The sequence below is a fragment of the Chionomys nivalis genome, chromosome 3, assembly GCF_950005125.1.
Source record: "Chionomys nivalis chromosome 3, mChiNiv1.1, whole genome shotgun sequence".
Taxonomy (NCBI): Eukaryota; Metazoa; Chordata; class Mammalia; order Rodentia; family Cricetidae; genus Chionomys; species Chionomys nivalis.
The window spans coordinates 46,638,704-46,652,010 of record NC_080088.1 but is presented as its reverse complement, the minus strand read 5'-3'; the positions used below and the strand labels follow the sequence as shown (position 1 = coordinate 46,652,010).

At 46.2% G+C, this 13,307-nt stretch overlaps 1 protein-coding gene across 2 annotated transcripts in view; it reads left to right on the top strand.

The window, feature by feature from the left end:
- Sidt1 (SID1 transmembrane family member 1) overlaps window positions 1–12,925 on the top strand; it is an 87,846-nt gene extending 74,921 nt beyond the window's left edge. For both annotated transcript variants that reach the window (XM_057764043.1, XM_057764044.1), the window contains exons 22-26: window positions 3,116–3,162; window positions 7,859–7,964; window positions 8,048–8,158; window positions 9,380–9,493; window positions 11,086–12,925. In XM_057764043.1, coding sequence (XP_057620026.1) covers window positions 3,116–3,162; window positions 7,859–7,964; window positions 8,048–8,158; window positions 9,380–9,493; window positions 11,086–11,148 — 441 coding nt within the window. In that variant the 3' untranslated portion in view covers window positions 11,149–12,925. The remainder of the gene's footprint in view (window positions 1–3,115; window positions 3,163–7,858; window positions 7,965–8,047; window positions 8,159–9,379; window positions 9,494–11,085) is intronic.
- Window positions 12,926–13,307: the final 382 nt, after the last annotated feature.

The following is a 13,307-nucleotide window of genomic DNA, read 5'->3' as shown; positions in this document are numbered from 1 at the left end:
CACATTGCCATTCTTTTAAAAAGGCAAGCTACCGTGGTCCTGCTTTGATAGAAAAATATTTGTTAGTCTATAAAGAAGATAAAGGAAATACATAAACACGCACACACATACACACCAAAGTTTTTAAGTGGTATATATATATTTAGTTTTATTTTCTTTTTTGAGAACTTCACACGTGAGTACTTCATACATGTTACTACTGCCTCTGCCTCTTCCCTCCCAAATTTATGACCTCTTCAAATATTACCGTTCCATAGATGTGTAGATATATACAGACACACACATGCATATGCCGCCTACTCAGTCTATTTCATGCTGCCAGTACGTACATGAGTCCAGGGCTGATCGCTTGGGCTTGGAAACCTGTAAGCGAACTCCTCCCCGGAGGAAACTGGTTCTCCTTCTTCTGGGAGCCACTGACCACCCGTAGCTCTTCATGTAGCGGTGAGACCATTTGGAATTTACCCATCCGTGTTGGCATGTCAGCTGGAATATACCAAGCTTTTAAAATAGTGATAATGACTGTGGAGAGAATTGAGGCACGATGCCTTTGTGAGCAATCCAAATAGGTGACCTCGTGCAAACGAAATGTCACACTATTAATAGCTTTACCAGGACAGCAGGTGTGAACTGGCGTGGCTCTAAGAAGATGTTCCTTCTGGCCGCTTCCATTAGGGTATCAGTTTGCTCACTGTCGCTGTGACAGAACACTTAGACCAAGAGTGGAGGCAAGGGTGGATTTGGTTTATACCCCTCCTCAGAGTCAGTTACTGCAGGACCTCAAGGGAGGCCCTGAAACAGAGACTCTGGAGGAATGCTGCTCAGCGGCTTGCTCCGCATGGTTTGCTCAACCTGCCTTATGGGATTACCTGCTTAGGGATAGTACCACCCACAGTGGGCTGGATCCTTCCACATCAGTTATTAATCAAGAAAATACCTCACATGCTTGCATTTATGAAGGCATTTTTCTCAGTTGAGGTTCCGTCCTCCCAGATGGCACAAACTTGTAGCAGGTTGACGAAAAACGTCCAGCACAGCTGGTAACGTCCACTTCCCATGTTTTCACCTCCTTATGTTTTGACAGCAGGAACATTGGTAAACTGTGCTTGTGTTTTGGTGGTTGGAAATATTCCTTTAAATTTTCCCCTATAGCCCTCATACTATCCATTTCTCTATCAAGCCTGAGAGACTGGGGCCAAAGCCCTGCCTTCGAGTCCAGGCCATTGAACTGGAAGTAGCCAACATCCTCTGAGCACTAAGACTTGGCCTCTGTATAGTTCTGTGCTCAGATCTGATGCTGTCTTCTGCCCTGGAACACAAGAGTTCAGTAAGAACCCAGTTAATGATCTTATAACCAGAAGGATTTCTACATCAAGAAATATGGAGACCCCTTAGCCTTCAAAACTTGGGCAGGAAAAACTGAGAGACTTGAAGCAGGGGTTTCCTCAGTGCTAGAACTATAAAGCCCATTAGAATCTACAAGTATCTGGGGAGTTGTGTATGCTGTGGCTGAGAGCCAGGCAGGGCAATTAATGTCTAAAGTGTAGAACAATTTTAGCTTCACAGCAAAACAGAGTAAAAGGCTCAAGATTCTCCACACGCTGAGGACTCCTACACATGCATAGGTGTCTCTGCTATGAGCATTCTCATCAGGCTGTTGCACGGAACAGCATCGGCTTCTCCACACCACTGCTTTGTCCTTTGTTTGGGTTTTGACAAACACTTAATGACAGGTTCAAAGTGTGCACAGCATCATGCAGACCAGTCTGGCTTGCCCAGCACTCCTTTGCGCTCTGCCTGTTTACCTCTCCTTCCTTTGGCACTGCCAACCTCTGGTCTGCTTCTAGAGGGTCGCCTCCTTGTTTTGCCTTTCTCAATGTGTCATGGGACTGGATTCAAGTCATGCAGCGCCTGCTCCCAGACTTACCTCTTTCACTTAGTAACACACATTCACATTTCCTCTCTGTTGCTTCCATGACATGACAGCTCTTTTCTGTATAGTTCTGAATACTGCTCCATGGTCTTATAGTGCTACCAAGTATTGATCCGTGAACCCACTGAAGGTTGTCTTGTTGCCTCCAGGTTCGTGTAATTACAAATAAAGTTGATATAGCAATCGTGGAGGTGGGGTTTCTTGAACCTATGTTTTCAACTCATTTGGAAGCATTCCCTGGAGAGAAACTGATGGAAGAGGTGGTAAACAGGTATTTAGTCTTGGGGTTAACAACAGAACAAACGCCAGCTGTCCCTCAAAGTAGCAGAGCCTGTTTGTATTCCGACACATCTGTTTCAGGGACAAACTGTTCTGATGGTCCCACATCCTCACCAGCATTTCCAATCAGGCTTTTAGATTTTCACTATTCCAGTAAGAAAGTAGCCTTTTGTCTGGTTTTGTTTTTCGACAGGGTGTCCCAAACTGGCCTGGTACTTGCTGTGTGAACAAGGTTGGCTCGAACTCAGAGATTCTCTTGCCTCTGCCTCACAAGTACTCAGATTAAAGAATTTTTTTTTTTAAAAAAAAGACATTTCTTTTATATCGGATGGATCACTTGGGAAGCTGAGAATTGGTAAAAATGAGAGATGGTGGCCATGCACATGCAAATATAATTAAATACACCTAGAAGCTTGAAGTAGTCGCAAAAGGGCAGAAAAAGATGGAGAACAGATTTCACTCAGAGGAACCTTAATCATGTGGACAGTTTCCCTGCATCTCCCGAACCCCCGTTCCTTAACTTCAGGGTTAAGATTGTGGAGTGAAAACTAGCTCCTACATTTAGTTTTGACTGTGCAGCCCAGGCCACGGGGACATGACTGCAGAATCCCCACTACTGAGTGACATGTACCAACCTCCAGCACAACGTCACCAACCTCCAGCTGCTCAGTCCCACTAACCTATGGGAACAGCCCCACGGCTTTGCTGGCCACACTTTCTTACACGGAGCTGCTCTACATCCTTTTGTGGTCAGGTCTTGCTGTTCAGCCTGACTCAGTATTAGTGTGAACCCCAGAAAGTGTCTTCCCACAAAGAAACTGTTTTCCCGTGGGTGACGCTTTCACCGCAGTGAGTAGCTAGCAAAGCGACCTCTATTCTAACACTCCATTTTCTCTTTTCCAGGACAGGATGGTGCTGCTCATTGTGGGGAACCTGGTTAACTGGTCCTTGTAAGTAGAATTACGGGAAATGATGTTCTTATCATTGTTAAAATCCGCAGCGCTCGGCTTGGAGTTCTTGGACTGTCATTTTTACAAGAAAATCTGAAATTAAGGAGACTGTAGACCTGTTTGTCCCAGAGACTTGATTTTTTTTTAAAAAAAGTATTAGGTGGTACTTCCACCTGTAAAAAACAAAAAAACAAACAAACCCGAAACAACAACAGCAATAAACAAATGGGAAATCAAAGCAACAATAACAACAGCAACAAAAAACCCACTAGGAGTCTGGAGAGATGGGTGGATGGATGGATAAATAACTGAGAGAAAGAAAGGAAGGAAAGAAAGAAAAGGGGGAGGAAAAAAGGCATTTTGCCCATGAGTCCAAAAAATGTAATTTAAAATGATCTTATAGAACTTTGCATAATGACTATTGAGGAGACATTAGTTTTTATAAAATACTTTTTCCTTCATTTGTGGTGTGTGTGCACGTGCACGCATGTGTGTGTGTGACTTTGCTATTTCTTTCTCTCTCGCTTTCTGTTCCAGCCATGTCATTCTCCTGCAATTTGTTCCTTTGCATCCTCTTGTCCTGTTTCCCAGGTGAACACAAGCAGAGGTGCAACAGATGTGCATTCTCCGCTAGCTGAGATTGTCTTATGTAGTCTCCTCACTTCCAACACATGAGATGCTTCATTGGTATCGCAAAAATAAGTAACTTCAGCTGTTTTTACTTACGACTCTCAGCTAATGGGTTTCCCTGGCTCTGTGACTTTTGGTCCTTGCACCCATTCCTGATATGCATAAGGACACAATCCACTCACGAGACAAGATCAGTGGCCTCTTTTCCCTCACACAGCTCTGTAGGATGTCAGGTCCAATAAGGTACAAGGTTTGATGTCCCATAATTCTAATTCAATGTTTCCCTGGCAGAGGGGCTATCTCTTTCTCTGTTGTTCCATATAGATAAAGAGTGATTGGATATGAATGTTAGATGTGTGCTACAGTGTCTGGATCACCTTTATCCTTCCGTTCACTTCGTGCTGTGGATAAAACTTAGGGTCTCTTGCATGCTAAGCTAGTGCTCTTCCATAGAGCTGCACGCCAGCCCAAGTCCATGCTTACCTACTTATTAGAGTGTTACTTCTCTTAATAAGATCATAATGCACACATGTGTTCAAGTGGAAGCAATCTATGGACAACCTTCAGTATTTACAGATTCCATATTTATGAAATGTCAGCATCTATTTATGGATCATTATTTATTTATGTCTTATCCCTAAAAGAATAATTCCAACGTGGCCCTGAAGAAGAAAACCTTTGGGGTGTGTGTGTGTGTGTGTGTGTGTGTGTGTGTGAGAGAGAGAGAGAGAGAGACAGAGACAGAGACAGAGAGAGAGAGACAGAGAGCAAAGAGAGCACAGAGCAAGAGCCAAACAGCACACATATCAAATTGCTAATTAATGAATCTGAGGAAAGGCCACCAAAGAGTTTTTAGTGAACTGAGGATTTCAGAATCTGGAAGGATGGTATTTCATGAGTAATCTGGAGCACAGTCAGCTGGACTCTGAAATTCATAGCCATTAATAACAGCTTTGCACTTGAAATACTTAGGAATACAATTTGAGAGGCAGGCAGAGTCTTTCTTCTGAAAATTTAATTGCCTTATTAGGACACACAAAAGAAAATTTAACCAACTGGAGAGAGATGTCAGGGCCTGGAGTGGAAGACAGATAGCTGTTCTCCAGTTAATGTGTCAATTTCAAATTAGAGCTTTTTTTTTTTTAAATCACAAAATGGGTGAACAGTCCCTGAAAAGCAAGGTTAACATGAGGAAGGAGGGGCCAAGAATATAGTAACTATTCCAACATTATCCAATAGAACTTTCTGGAATTACATAAATGCTCAGTACTGCACAGTCCTAAGAGGAACTACTAACATGTGGGCATTGCGATGCTGAAATGCAGTCCATGTGTCTGAAGAATGGACTTTTCAATTTTTATTTAGTTTTAATCGATTTAAATTTAGATAATGTGTGAGGACCACGGGGGTTGACATAGGCTAGCCTAATAAGGCAAGCTAATATTAAAATATAAATAAAACAGAGCGAGGCAAGCTCTGATCCAAACTTAGAACTATAGACCAGTGAGTCAGACGAAGAGGATGGAAGCAGACATGTAACTCAGCTATCGGGATATAAGGCAGAGGATCCCAAGTTCAAGGTGAGCCCAGACATCTAATAAATGAAATGGTTCAATCCTCCAGTACAGTGAAAGCAGACAGAACAGAGACAAGAAAAATCCTGACGAAACACTATGTCAATATAGATTTCATTACATTAAAGATTAACACGTGATGATTATTTATATGCACAAATGTAGTTTAGTGTGATATCTCCGCATTCACAGATGAACTCCACCTTCCTTTTATCCACCCCTCCACTTCCCAACTTCCAGTCTTCACTAGTCTTCATTTGGGGTTGATTTCCATTTCCCTGGGAGCCAATGACCTCGATGACGCTGTCAGATATTTATTGGCCATGTGTATGTATATACGCTCTCTCTCTCTCTCTCTCTCTCTCTCTCTCTCTCTCTATCTATCTCTATCTCTATCTCTGTGTGTGTGTGTGTGTGCGCGCGCACACACATGCAGGTGCATACACTAGAGAGCTCCTTGCAGAAGTCAGAGGCATTGGCTGTCTTTCTCTGTTGTACCACTCATATTTCTCAGCATTTCAACTGGACAGCCTGGCCAATGAGGTGCCAGGGTCCACCTGTCTCTTCTGGGGTTAGTGGAGTGTTCTGCCATGCTGGAGACTGGAACACATGTCCTCCTGTTTGGGCAGCAAGCACTTTACCCTCTGAGCCATATCCCCTTCCCACATCTGCCCATTTTTAAGTTGTATTCCTTGGTTTCTTAATTCTTGCTAGTTTGGATGTTGTTTTGTTTGCTTTTCCATTGATGTGGCAAATATCGTGAAGGGCAGCAGGGAAGGGTTGATGTCAACTCACTGTTGTCCATAGTGAAGGGCAACAGGAAAGGGTTGATGTCAGCTCAGTGCTGTGGTCCATCATGAAGGGCAGCAGGGAAGCATTGGTGTCAGCTCACTGCTGTGGTCCATCGTGAAGGGCAGCAGGAAAGGGTTGGTGTCAGCTCACTGTTGTCCATAGTGAAGGGAAGCAGGGGAGGGTTGATGTCAGCTCACTACTGTGGTCCGTTGTGAAGGGTAGTCCCAGCAGGGTCTGACGGCAGGAACCCAGGCAGGAACCCGGAGGCAGGAACCAAGCAGTTCTGTGGGGAAGCAATGCTCACTGGCTTACTCAGTCTGCTTTCTTACACACCTAGGACCATCTACCTGGGGGTGACACCACCCACAGTGGATTGGGCCCCACATCAATGGCTGATCAAGAAGGTGCCCTACAGACTTGCCCACTGTCTACCCTGATGAGGACATTTTCTCAATTGAGGTTCCTCTTCCTAGATGACCCTAGAATGACAAAAACCTAACTAGGACAAATATTAACCCAAGATTAGCTAATCCAGGATTGTTAATAGCTATTTTCCTGTTTTCTTGTCTCTTTCCTCTGTGAACTCTTTGCTATGCAGAAGCTTTTTAATTTGGTAAAATCCCACTTGTCAATTTTTCCTTTTTGCTTCCTAGAGCCACAATATAGTTGTTTCATTTTGTGTTATACTGTTTGTTTGTTTTTATTTGTCTGTTTGTGACAGGGTTTTTCTATCTAGACCTGGCTTGTTTGGTCCTCACTTTGTAGCCCAGGTTAGCCTCAAGCTCCTGGCAATCTTCCTGGCTCAGCTTCCAGAGTGCTGAGATTACAGGTGTGTACCACCCACCCACCACACTGTAGGTCTTAAACGTATATTTATTAAAAAAAAAAAAAAAAACTTCAAATAAGGAGATGAAGAAAGCTACAGCTGGGTGTTGCCTGCACCTTTAATCCCAGCACTCGGGAGGCAGAGGCCAGCGTGGTCTACAGAGCAAGTTCCCGGGCAGCCAGGGATACGCAGAGAAACCCTGTCTCAGGGAGGAAACGTTACCAATATTTTGTTATAGTGAATAGAAATTTTAAACAGACTTAAGGTTCACCCTCAGTCAAAGTAAATTTCAGTGCTAAATTAAATACAGACGGCTGGCATTAACTCGGTAATGTTGTCAAGCCAGTTACTGAGGTAATCCTACTGGCAGCAATCTGTTCTGATGAACCAATGGACTTAAATGAAAACAAAGGCAGCATTCTGGAACATTCCCTTTCATGACAGTGCTGTTTGTAATCATGAGACACTGAAGGATACTGGGAAAACCATTGCACCCAGAGAGGAATGATAACTGTGCGTTCACTCACAAGACCACTGTGAAGGCACTAAGGAGGAATGTTCTGGCAAAGATCGATCAATTGAAAGTATTTACATCACTCATTAAGTTGTGTAGTTATTACTCATCACCCAAAGACATTTCAATTACCAGAGGACCACATGCACATGAAAGATGGTATGGCCTGGTGACATGGCCGTCTTGGCTTTTCTATAACGTTCACACAATGCCAAACTCACCTACTGCGCATGTCTCAGACTGTATCCCTGTTATCTCAGAATGCATTGTTGTATCTTAAAGTGTGGTTTTAACTAGTAAACTCCCACAGTGGTTAACGATCCACTCACACACCACCAACACCCTATACTACACCTGCAGTGCCTTCTTTGGACTGTTCTGCCGGCCCAGGGACTTTGCATCCTACATGCTGGGCATCTTCATCTTCAACCTGCTGCTGTACCTGGCTTTCTACATCATCATGAAGGTGAGCACAAGGGAGGAGCTGGCAGCGCAGGGAGCCTGCCCACCACTGGGGCTGCAGCCTCAATGGTTTGCATCTCTCCACAGCTCCGCAGCTCCGAGAAGATCCTCCCGCTACCACTCTTCTGCATCGTGGCCACCGCGGTGGTGTGGGCTGCGGCCCTGTACTTTTTCTTTCAGAACCTCAGCAGCTGGGAGGTAAGAGGCCCCTTCTTTTATCTGAGCAGTTCTCACTCCCTCCTGCCTTTTGGACCTTTCTCCCTCCCTGGCTTCCATTGCTTCTCATCTTTCGCCCATCATTTAAGCTCACAGCTTTCTTTGGGAGAGAAAGGGCAAGCGGCGTGTGGTCAGCATGGCCAGGGTAATGCTACATGAACTTGCAAGTCTTGGAGATACCGCACATGTGATCTTCACCAGGTCCCTCGTGGCATGTTCCCAGAGGTGTTTAACGCTCAATTAGCATATCGTCACCATCTTTCCCAGGACAGTTGTCATCCATCAGTAAATGCAGGGGTAGCACAGGAAAGCTGAGCCCTCAGAAACCAGTGCTGTGTCTGAAGCCCAAACAGGATGCCTCCGCTCTCTACCACAGCTGTATCAGTAATCTGATCTTTGAGCATCTATCTGTGTGACTGCAGAAAGAAAACTCATGAGAGCCATTCTGTCTCGCAAAGACCCGACAATACTTAGCAGCCATTAACTTACCTTCTGTGGCTGTGCAGTTCCCAGTCTGGGCATTTCCAGAGCCGTGGTTCTCAACCGTCCTAATGCTGTGGCCCTTTAATACAGTTCCTCATGTCGTGGTGGCCCCACCCATAAAATTATTTCATTGCAACTTCGTAACTGTCATTTTGCTACTGGTATGAATCATAATGTAAATATCTGATATGCAGGATGTCTGATATGTGTCCCCTGTGGGGGTCTCGGCCCACAGGTTGAGAACTGCTTTCCTAGAGATAGAGCCACACATCGTGCGGCCACCGAGTCTGGCTTCATTCAAGCGGTGTGCAGTGTAATGGTTTCTAGGTTATCCATGCTATGGCCCTGCATCAGCGTGTCTTCTAATTGCTGAGCAGTTTTTTCCGTTGTGGGGCAGGGCACATGCGATCTTCGCTAGTTCTTTTATGGTCTGTTCCCAGGGATGTTTAATGCTCGATTAGTATATTGTCACCTCTTCCCATCGCAGTCTTCGTCCATCAATAAATTCAAGGCTAGGACAGGAAGGCCGAGCCCTCAGAAACCGTATCAGTGCACTCTGGACAGTTGGGCTGGCTCCATTCTGGGACTAGGATAAACAGCATTGCTGAGAGCAACTGTACACGACCCCCAGCAGCTGACTTTCCGGGTGCTTCCTCAAAATCAAACCCTGAAATGACTGAACCGTGGGTCCTTGCCCACATCTGCGTCCCCTTCCTCCAGGGAACCCCAGCAGAGTCCCGGGAGAAGAACCGAGAGTGTGTGCTGCTGGACTTCTTTGATGACCACGACATCTGGCACTTTCTCTCTGCAACTGCCCTGTTTTTCTCCTTCCTGGTGAGTCACTCAGAGCTTCTTGCTGCTCTCCCTGCTTCTGCAGTCCTGCATATTCCCTGCTGTTCATCCGCAGCCTCTACCATCCCCTCTAATTACTCTGCATTCGTTTTTTGCAATTCAGTGTGCTGACCATCTCCCTGTGCAATCCAGTGTGCTGACCACCCTCCCTGTGCTGACCATCCTCCTGTGCTGACCATCCTCCCTGTGCTGACCATCTCCCTGTGCAGTCCAGTGTGCTGACATCCTCCCTGTGCTGACCATCTCCCTGTGCAATCCAGTGTGCTGACCACCCTCCCTGTGCTGACCATCCTCCTGTGCTGACCATCCTCCCTGTGCTGACCATCTCCCTGTGCAGTCCAGTGTGCTGACCATCTCCCTGTGCAATCCAGTGTGCTGACCACCCTCCCTGTGCTGACCACCCTCCCTGTGCTGACATCCTCCCTGTGCTGACCATCTCCCTGCGCTGACCATCTCCCTGCGCAGTCCAGTGCGCTGACCATCTCCCCGTATCTTTTTTCTCTTACTGTAACTTCTGTGAGGCCACGACTTTCATTTTCCTCTACTTTTCAATGTCTGTACACACAGGAGAGTGACAAAATTATTTTCCGTGAGTTATACAGTGCCTAGGGACAGAATTGGTTATTGGATTCAAATGCTCAGAATTCCCCCAGGAACCACTTAAGGCATCACCAAAATTTGTGGAATTGCTGCTTCTCATCATGGACTCTCTTCCTTCCCTTCCTCCAGGCTCACTGTGTATCTTAAAAAGAAAGATTGGGTTCCTAGAGAAGCTCAAGAAGCCACCCAGCCAGCATGTTCCTAATCTAGGGTGCCTGGGATTTGCTTGTGCCCTTCCCAGAACCCATTAGTAGTTATGCTAATGTAATATGGCCATCCTCCGCATCCTTTAGTCTTTTTTTTTTAATTTCCTAATTTAAAAAATTAGGTGTCTGTCATCCTCACAGAGGCCAACCATGCAATCACAAGAGTGGAGCAGGGCTTCCCTCTAGTGGCCATAGTGGAAAGTACACCCAATCTCTGTGACATGGGATGACAGAGTGGGACTAGTGATTTCATGTGGAGAGGGAATTAGGGCAAAGTAGGAATGGCTCTTATACAGAAACCCTCAATACTTCATCTCCGATGAATTTTATATGTCACCTTCTAAGTAATGACTACCCAGGCCACCTTATTCAAATACTTTTCCATCCTCCACCCCAAGCTCTGATACTCTCATATAGTCTGTGAAATACACTGCATCCTACCTCATGTGCTTTCTTCCTGTTTAAGAACCTTTCCCTAATGTGAGTTCTAGGTTCTAGGGCAGAGGGTGGATGCCGTTTTCATCCTCAGCTGTGTCTCTAGTGTCAAGCACAGCACATGAGAACCCTCTTCACGAGTATTTCAAGAAATTTACACATGAGCTGTAATTTAGTAATAAGTCCCAGCTAAAAGCAAGGCCTTGTGGATCACTGCCAAAAATATACGAACAAGTGAGGGGGCATGCCATTTCCAGTCTGTGGACGGCAGGAAGTTGGAACCTGGTGTGGCAAAGACTTATTCCCTTCCCATCTCCAACCCTCTCACTTCAGGTGTTGCTGACCCTGGATGACGACCTGGATGTGGTTCGCAGAGACCAGATCCCTGTCTTCTGAGCCTCCAGCATCACGGGGGGAGAAGGCCCGATTCACTTTGGTGCTGTTTCGTGGGAAATATGTCCACAGCAGCATGTCCACTGCCAGACACTCCGCTGGGCTCTGGGGAGTCAGCCGTGTCTGCATTCACACAGGAAGGCTAGAACTTGGGGTGAGCTGCACCCTGAGAAGAATGGGAGAATGGGAGACCTGCTGTGTGCAGAAGAAAAGCCAGGAGGCTCAGGAATCTCTGTTTGCAATTTAGAGTTCAGTCTGGACAAGCTGCATCAGGCCAGCTTGCTGCCTCGGCCCCTTCCATCCTCACTGATTGGCTGGAAGACTAGCTACTTTGTACCTTCCACACCAGAGTTTTTGGTGTGGCCACTGCCACGCCTGTAGGACACCTACTGCTCTAGAAGCCTAAAGCACCCAGCCTCTGAGGGTGTGATTCCTCAGATAAGGTGCAGAAGTGGGACCAAGTCCCCACCCAACTGAGACAGACCTTCTGGTAACTCAAGTATTCAGAAGGAATGCTGAACAATCCCCCAGGTTCCTGGCACTACTGGAAATGGTCAGGATGGGACTTTGCCACGAGCACTTCCGAGCGGATGGACAATGCTGGCCCCAAGGTCTGGGGAATCACCAATTTCCAAGTGTCTTCGTCTTACCACTGGAGGGTGACCAGGCACACTGGTGCGGCCTTCTCAGAAGGGCCCTCTTTCTCTGTAGACTTCTGCAGTTCTGAGGTGGATAAGGATGGGAGGAAACGACAGCAGAAGAGGCGAGAGCAGTGGTAGACAGGGCTAAGTACCTGAGCATCGGGCAGGCAGCTCTCCTCAGCTTAAGGACTCTGGATCCTGGAGCAAATTCAACAAAGCTACAGCGCTTGGTGGTCCTCTCATACACAGCTCAACCGGTGCCCGTACGCCCTTTGCAGGGAATTAAGTGTTCCCAACAACGTTACCCTGGAGTCCTCCACCCCGGAGCCTCTCGCCTGTGACTTATATAGATGTCACTCAGGATGGACACATGTTCCTCCCCCACTTGGGTTGCAGAGATCAGAGATGATCCAGTCACCTCACACTGTATCTCTCTAAGATGTAGAACGGCTCAGCGCTCTAGTTCCCGTCTCTCACACAGTCTGGCAAGCCCAGTGAGAAGCCCCATTTGACCAGGCTTCCTGGTTGCCTAGAGAGTGGTGTGATCAGAAAACAGGCAACCTGCCTATTTGCTTGTGAAACTGAAGTCTCTCCTCACCCGTCTGTTCTTGGTCACTTATTAAGGAAGCGGATAAGGCATTCCTCTTTTTAAAGGTTGTTATTCTTTATCTCAGCCATGTGCATACTGTTCAAACAAGTGCTTTGAAAGTTTGAATGGCAAGGTTTTCTTGATTTTAAAAAGGCAAAGATAATTTCCATGAATAATTTTGTGCGTTTTGTCTTTCTTCCCCAAATGGTCTCATGTTTGCAGTTTTTTTTCTGTTATTCTTCATTACTTCGGAACTTGCAGATTTCTATGGGTCCTATGAAGGCTGTCAGTTAGATGAACATCCTAGTCAAACATCTTTACAGAAGCAAGAATGTTGCAAACAAGTGAGAAGTTGTGCCTAAGGCCCTTAATCCCAGCCCAGGCAGAGGCAGGTGGCCGTGACTCAAGGCCAACCTGGTCTACAAAGTTGAGGCCAGGCCAGCTAGTGCTACAGTGAGACCAGATCTCAAAACAAACAAACAAAAGGAAGCAAGTTCAAATCTGATTGCTTGATTCTTTCAAAGCAGTCCTCCTGTTGTTGAATCCTAAATAAACCAGGAAGGAAAACCCATCCAAACAGCCCTGTGGCGTGAGTGAATAAATACAAAGCTACACTATCTGTTTTGGAAGCTTGTTTCGGGGGCAGAGAGTCAGTGAAAACAGGGCAGTAGATAGCGCCCTGTGGAAAGGGAGGAGGGAGGACAATTGCGCCTCTGTGTTCTTGTGTTCTGTTGTGCCTTGTACTATAATGTCATATGTCCTGGCCCTTTCTGTTCTTTGCAGCAGGACCAAAAAGCCCCAGACCAAGCCTGCTTTTGAAAATAGAATTTCCACCAGGCGATGGTGGCGCATACCTTTAATCCCAGCACTTGGGAGGCAGAGGCAGGCGGAGCTCTGTGAGTTCGAGGCCAGCCTGGTCTTGGAAGTTAGTT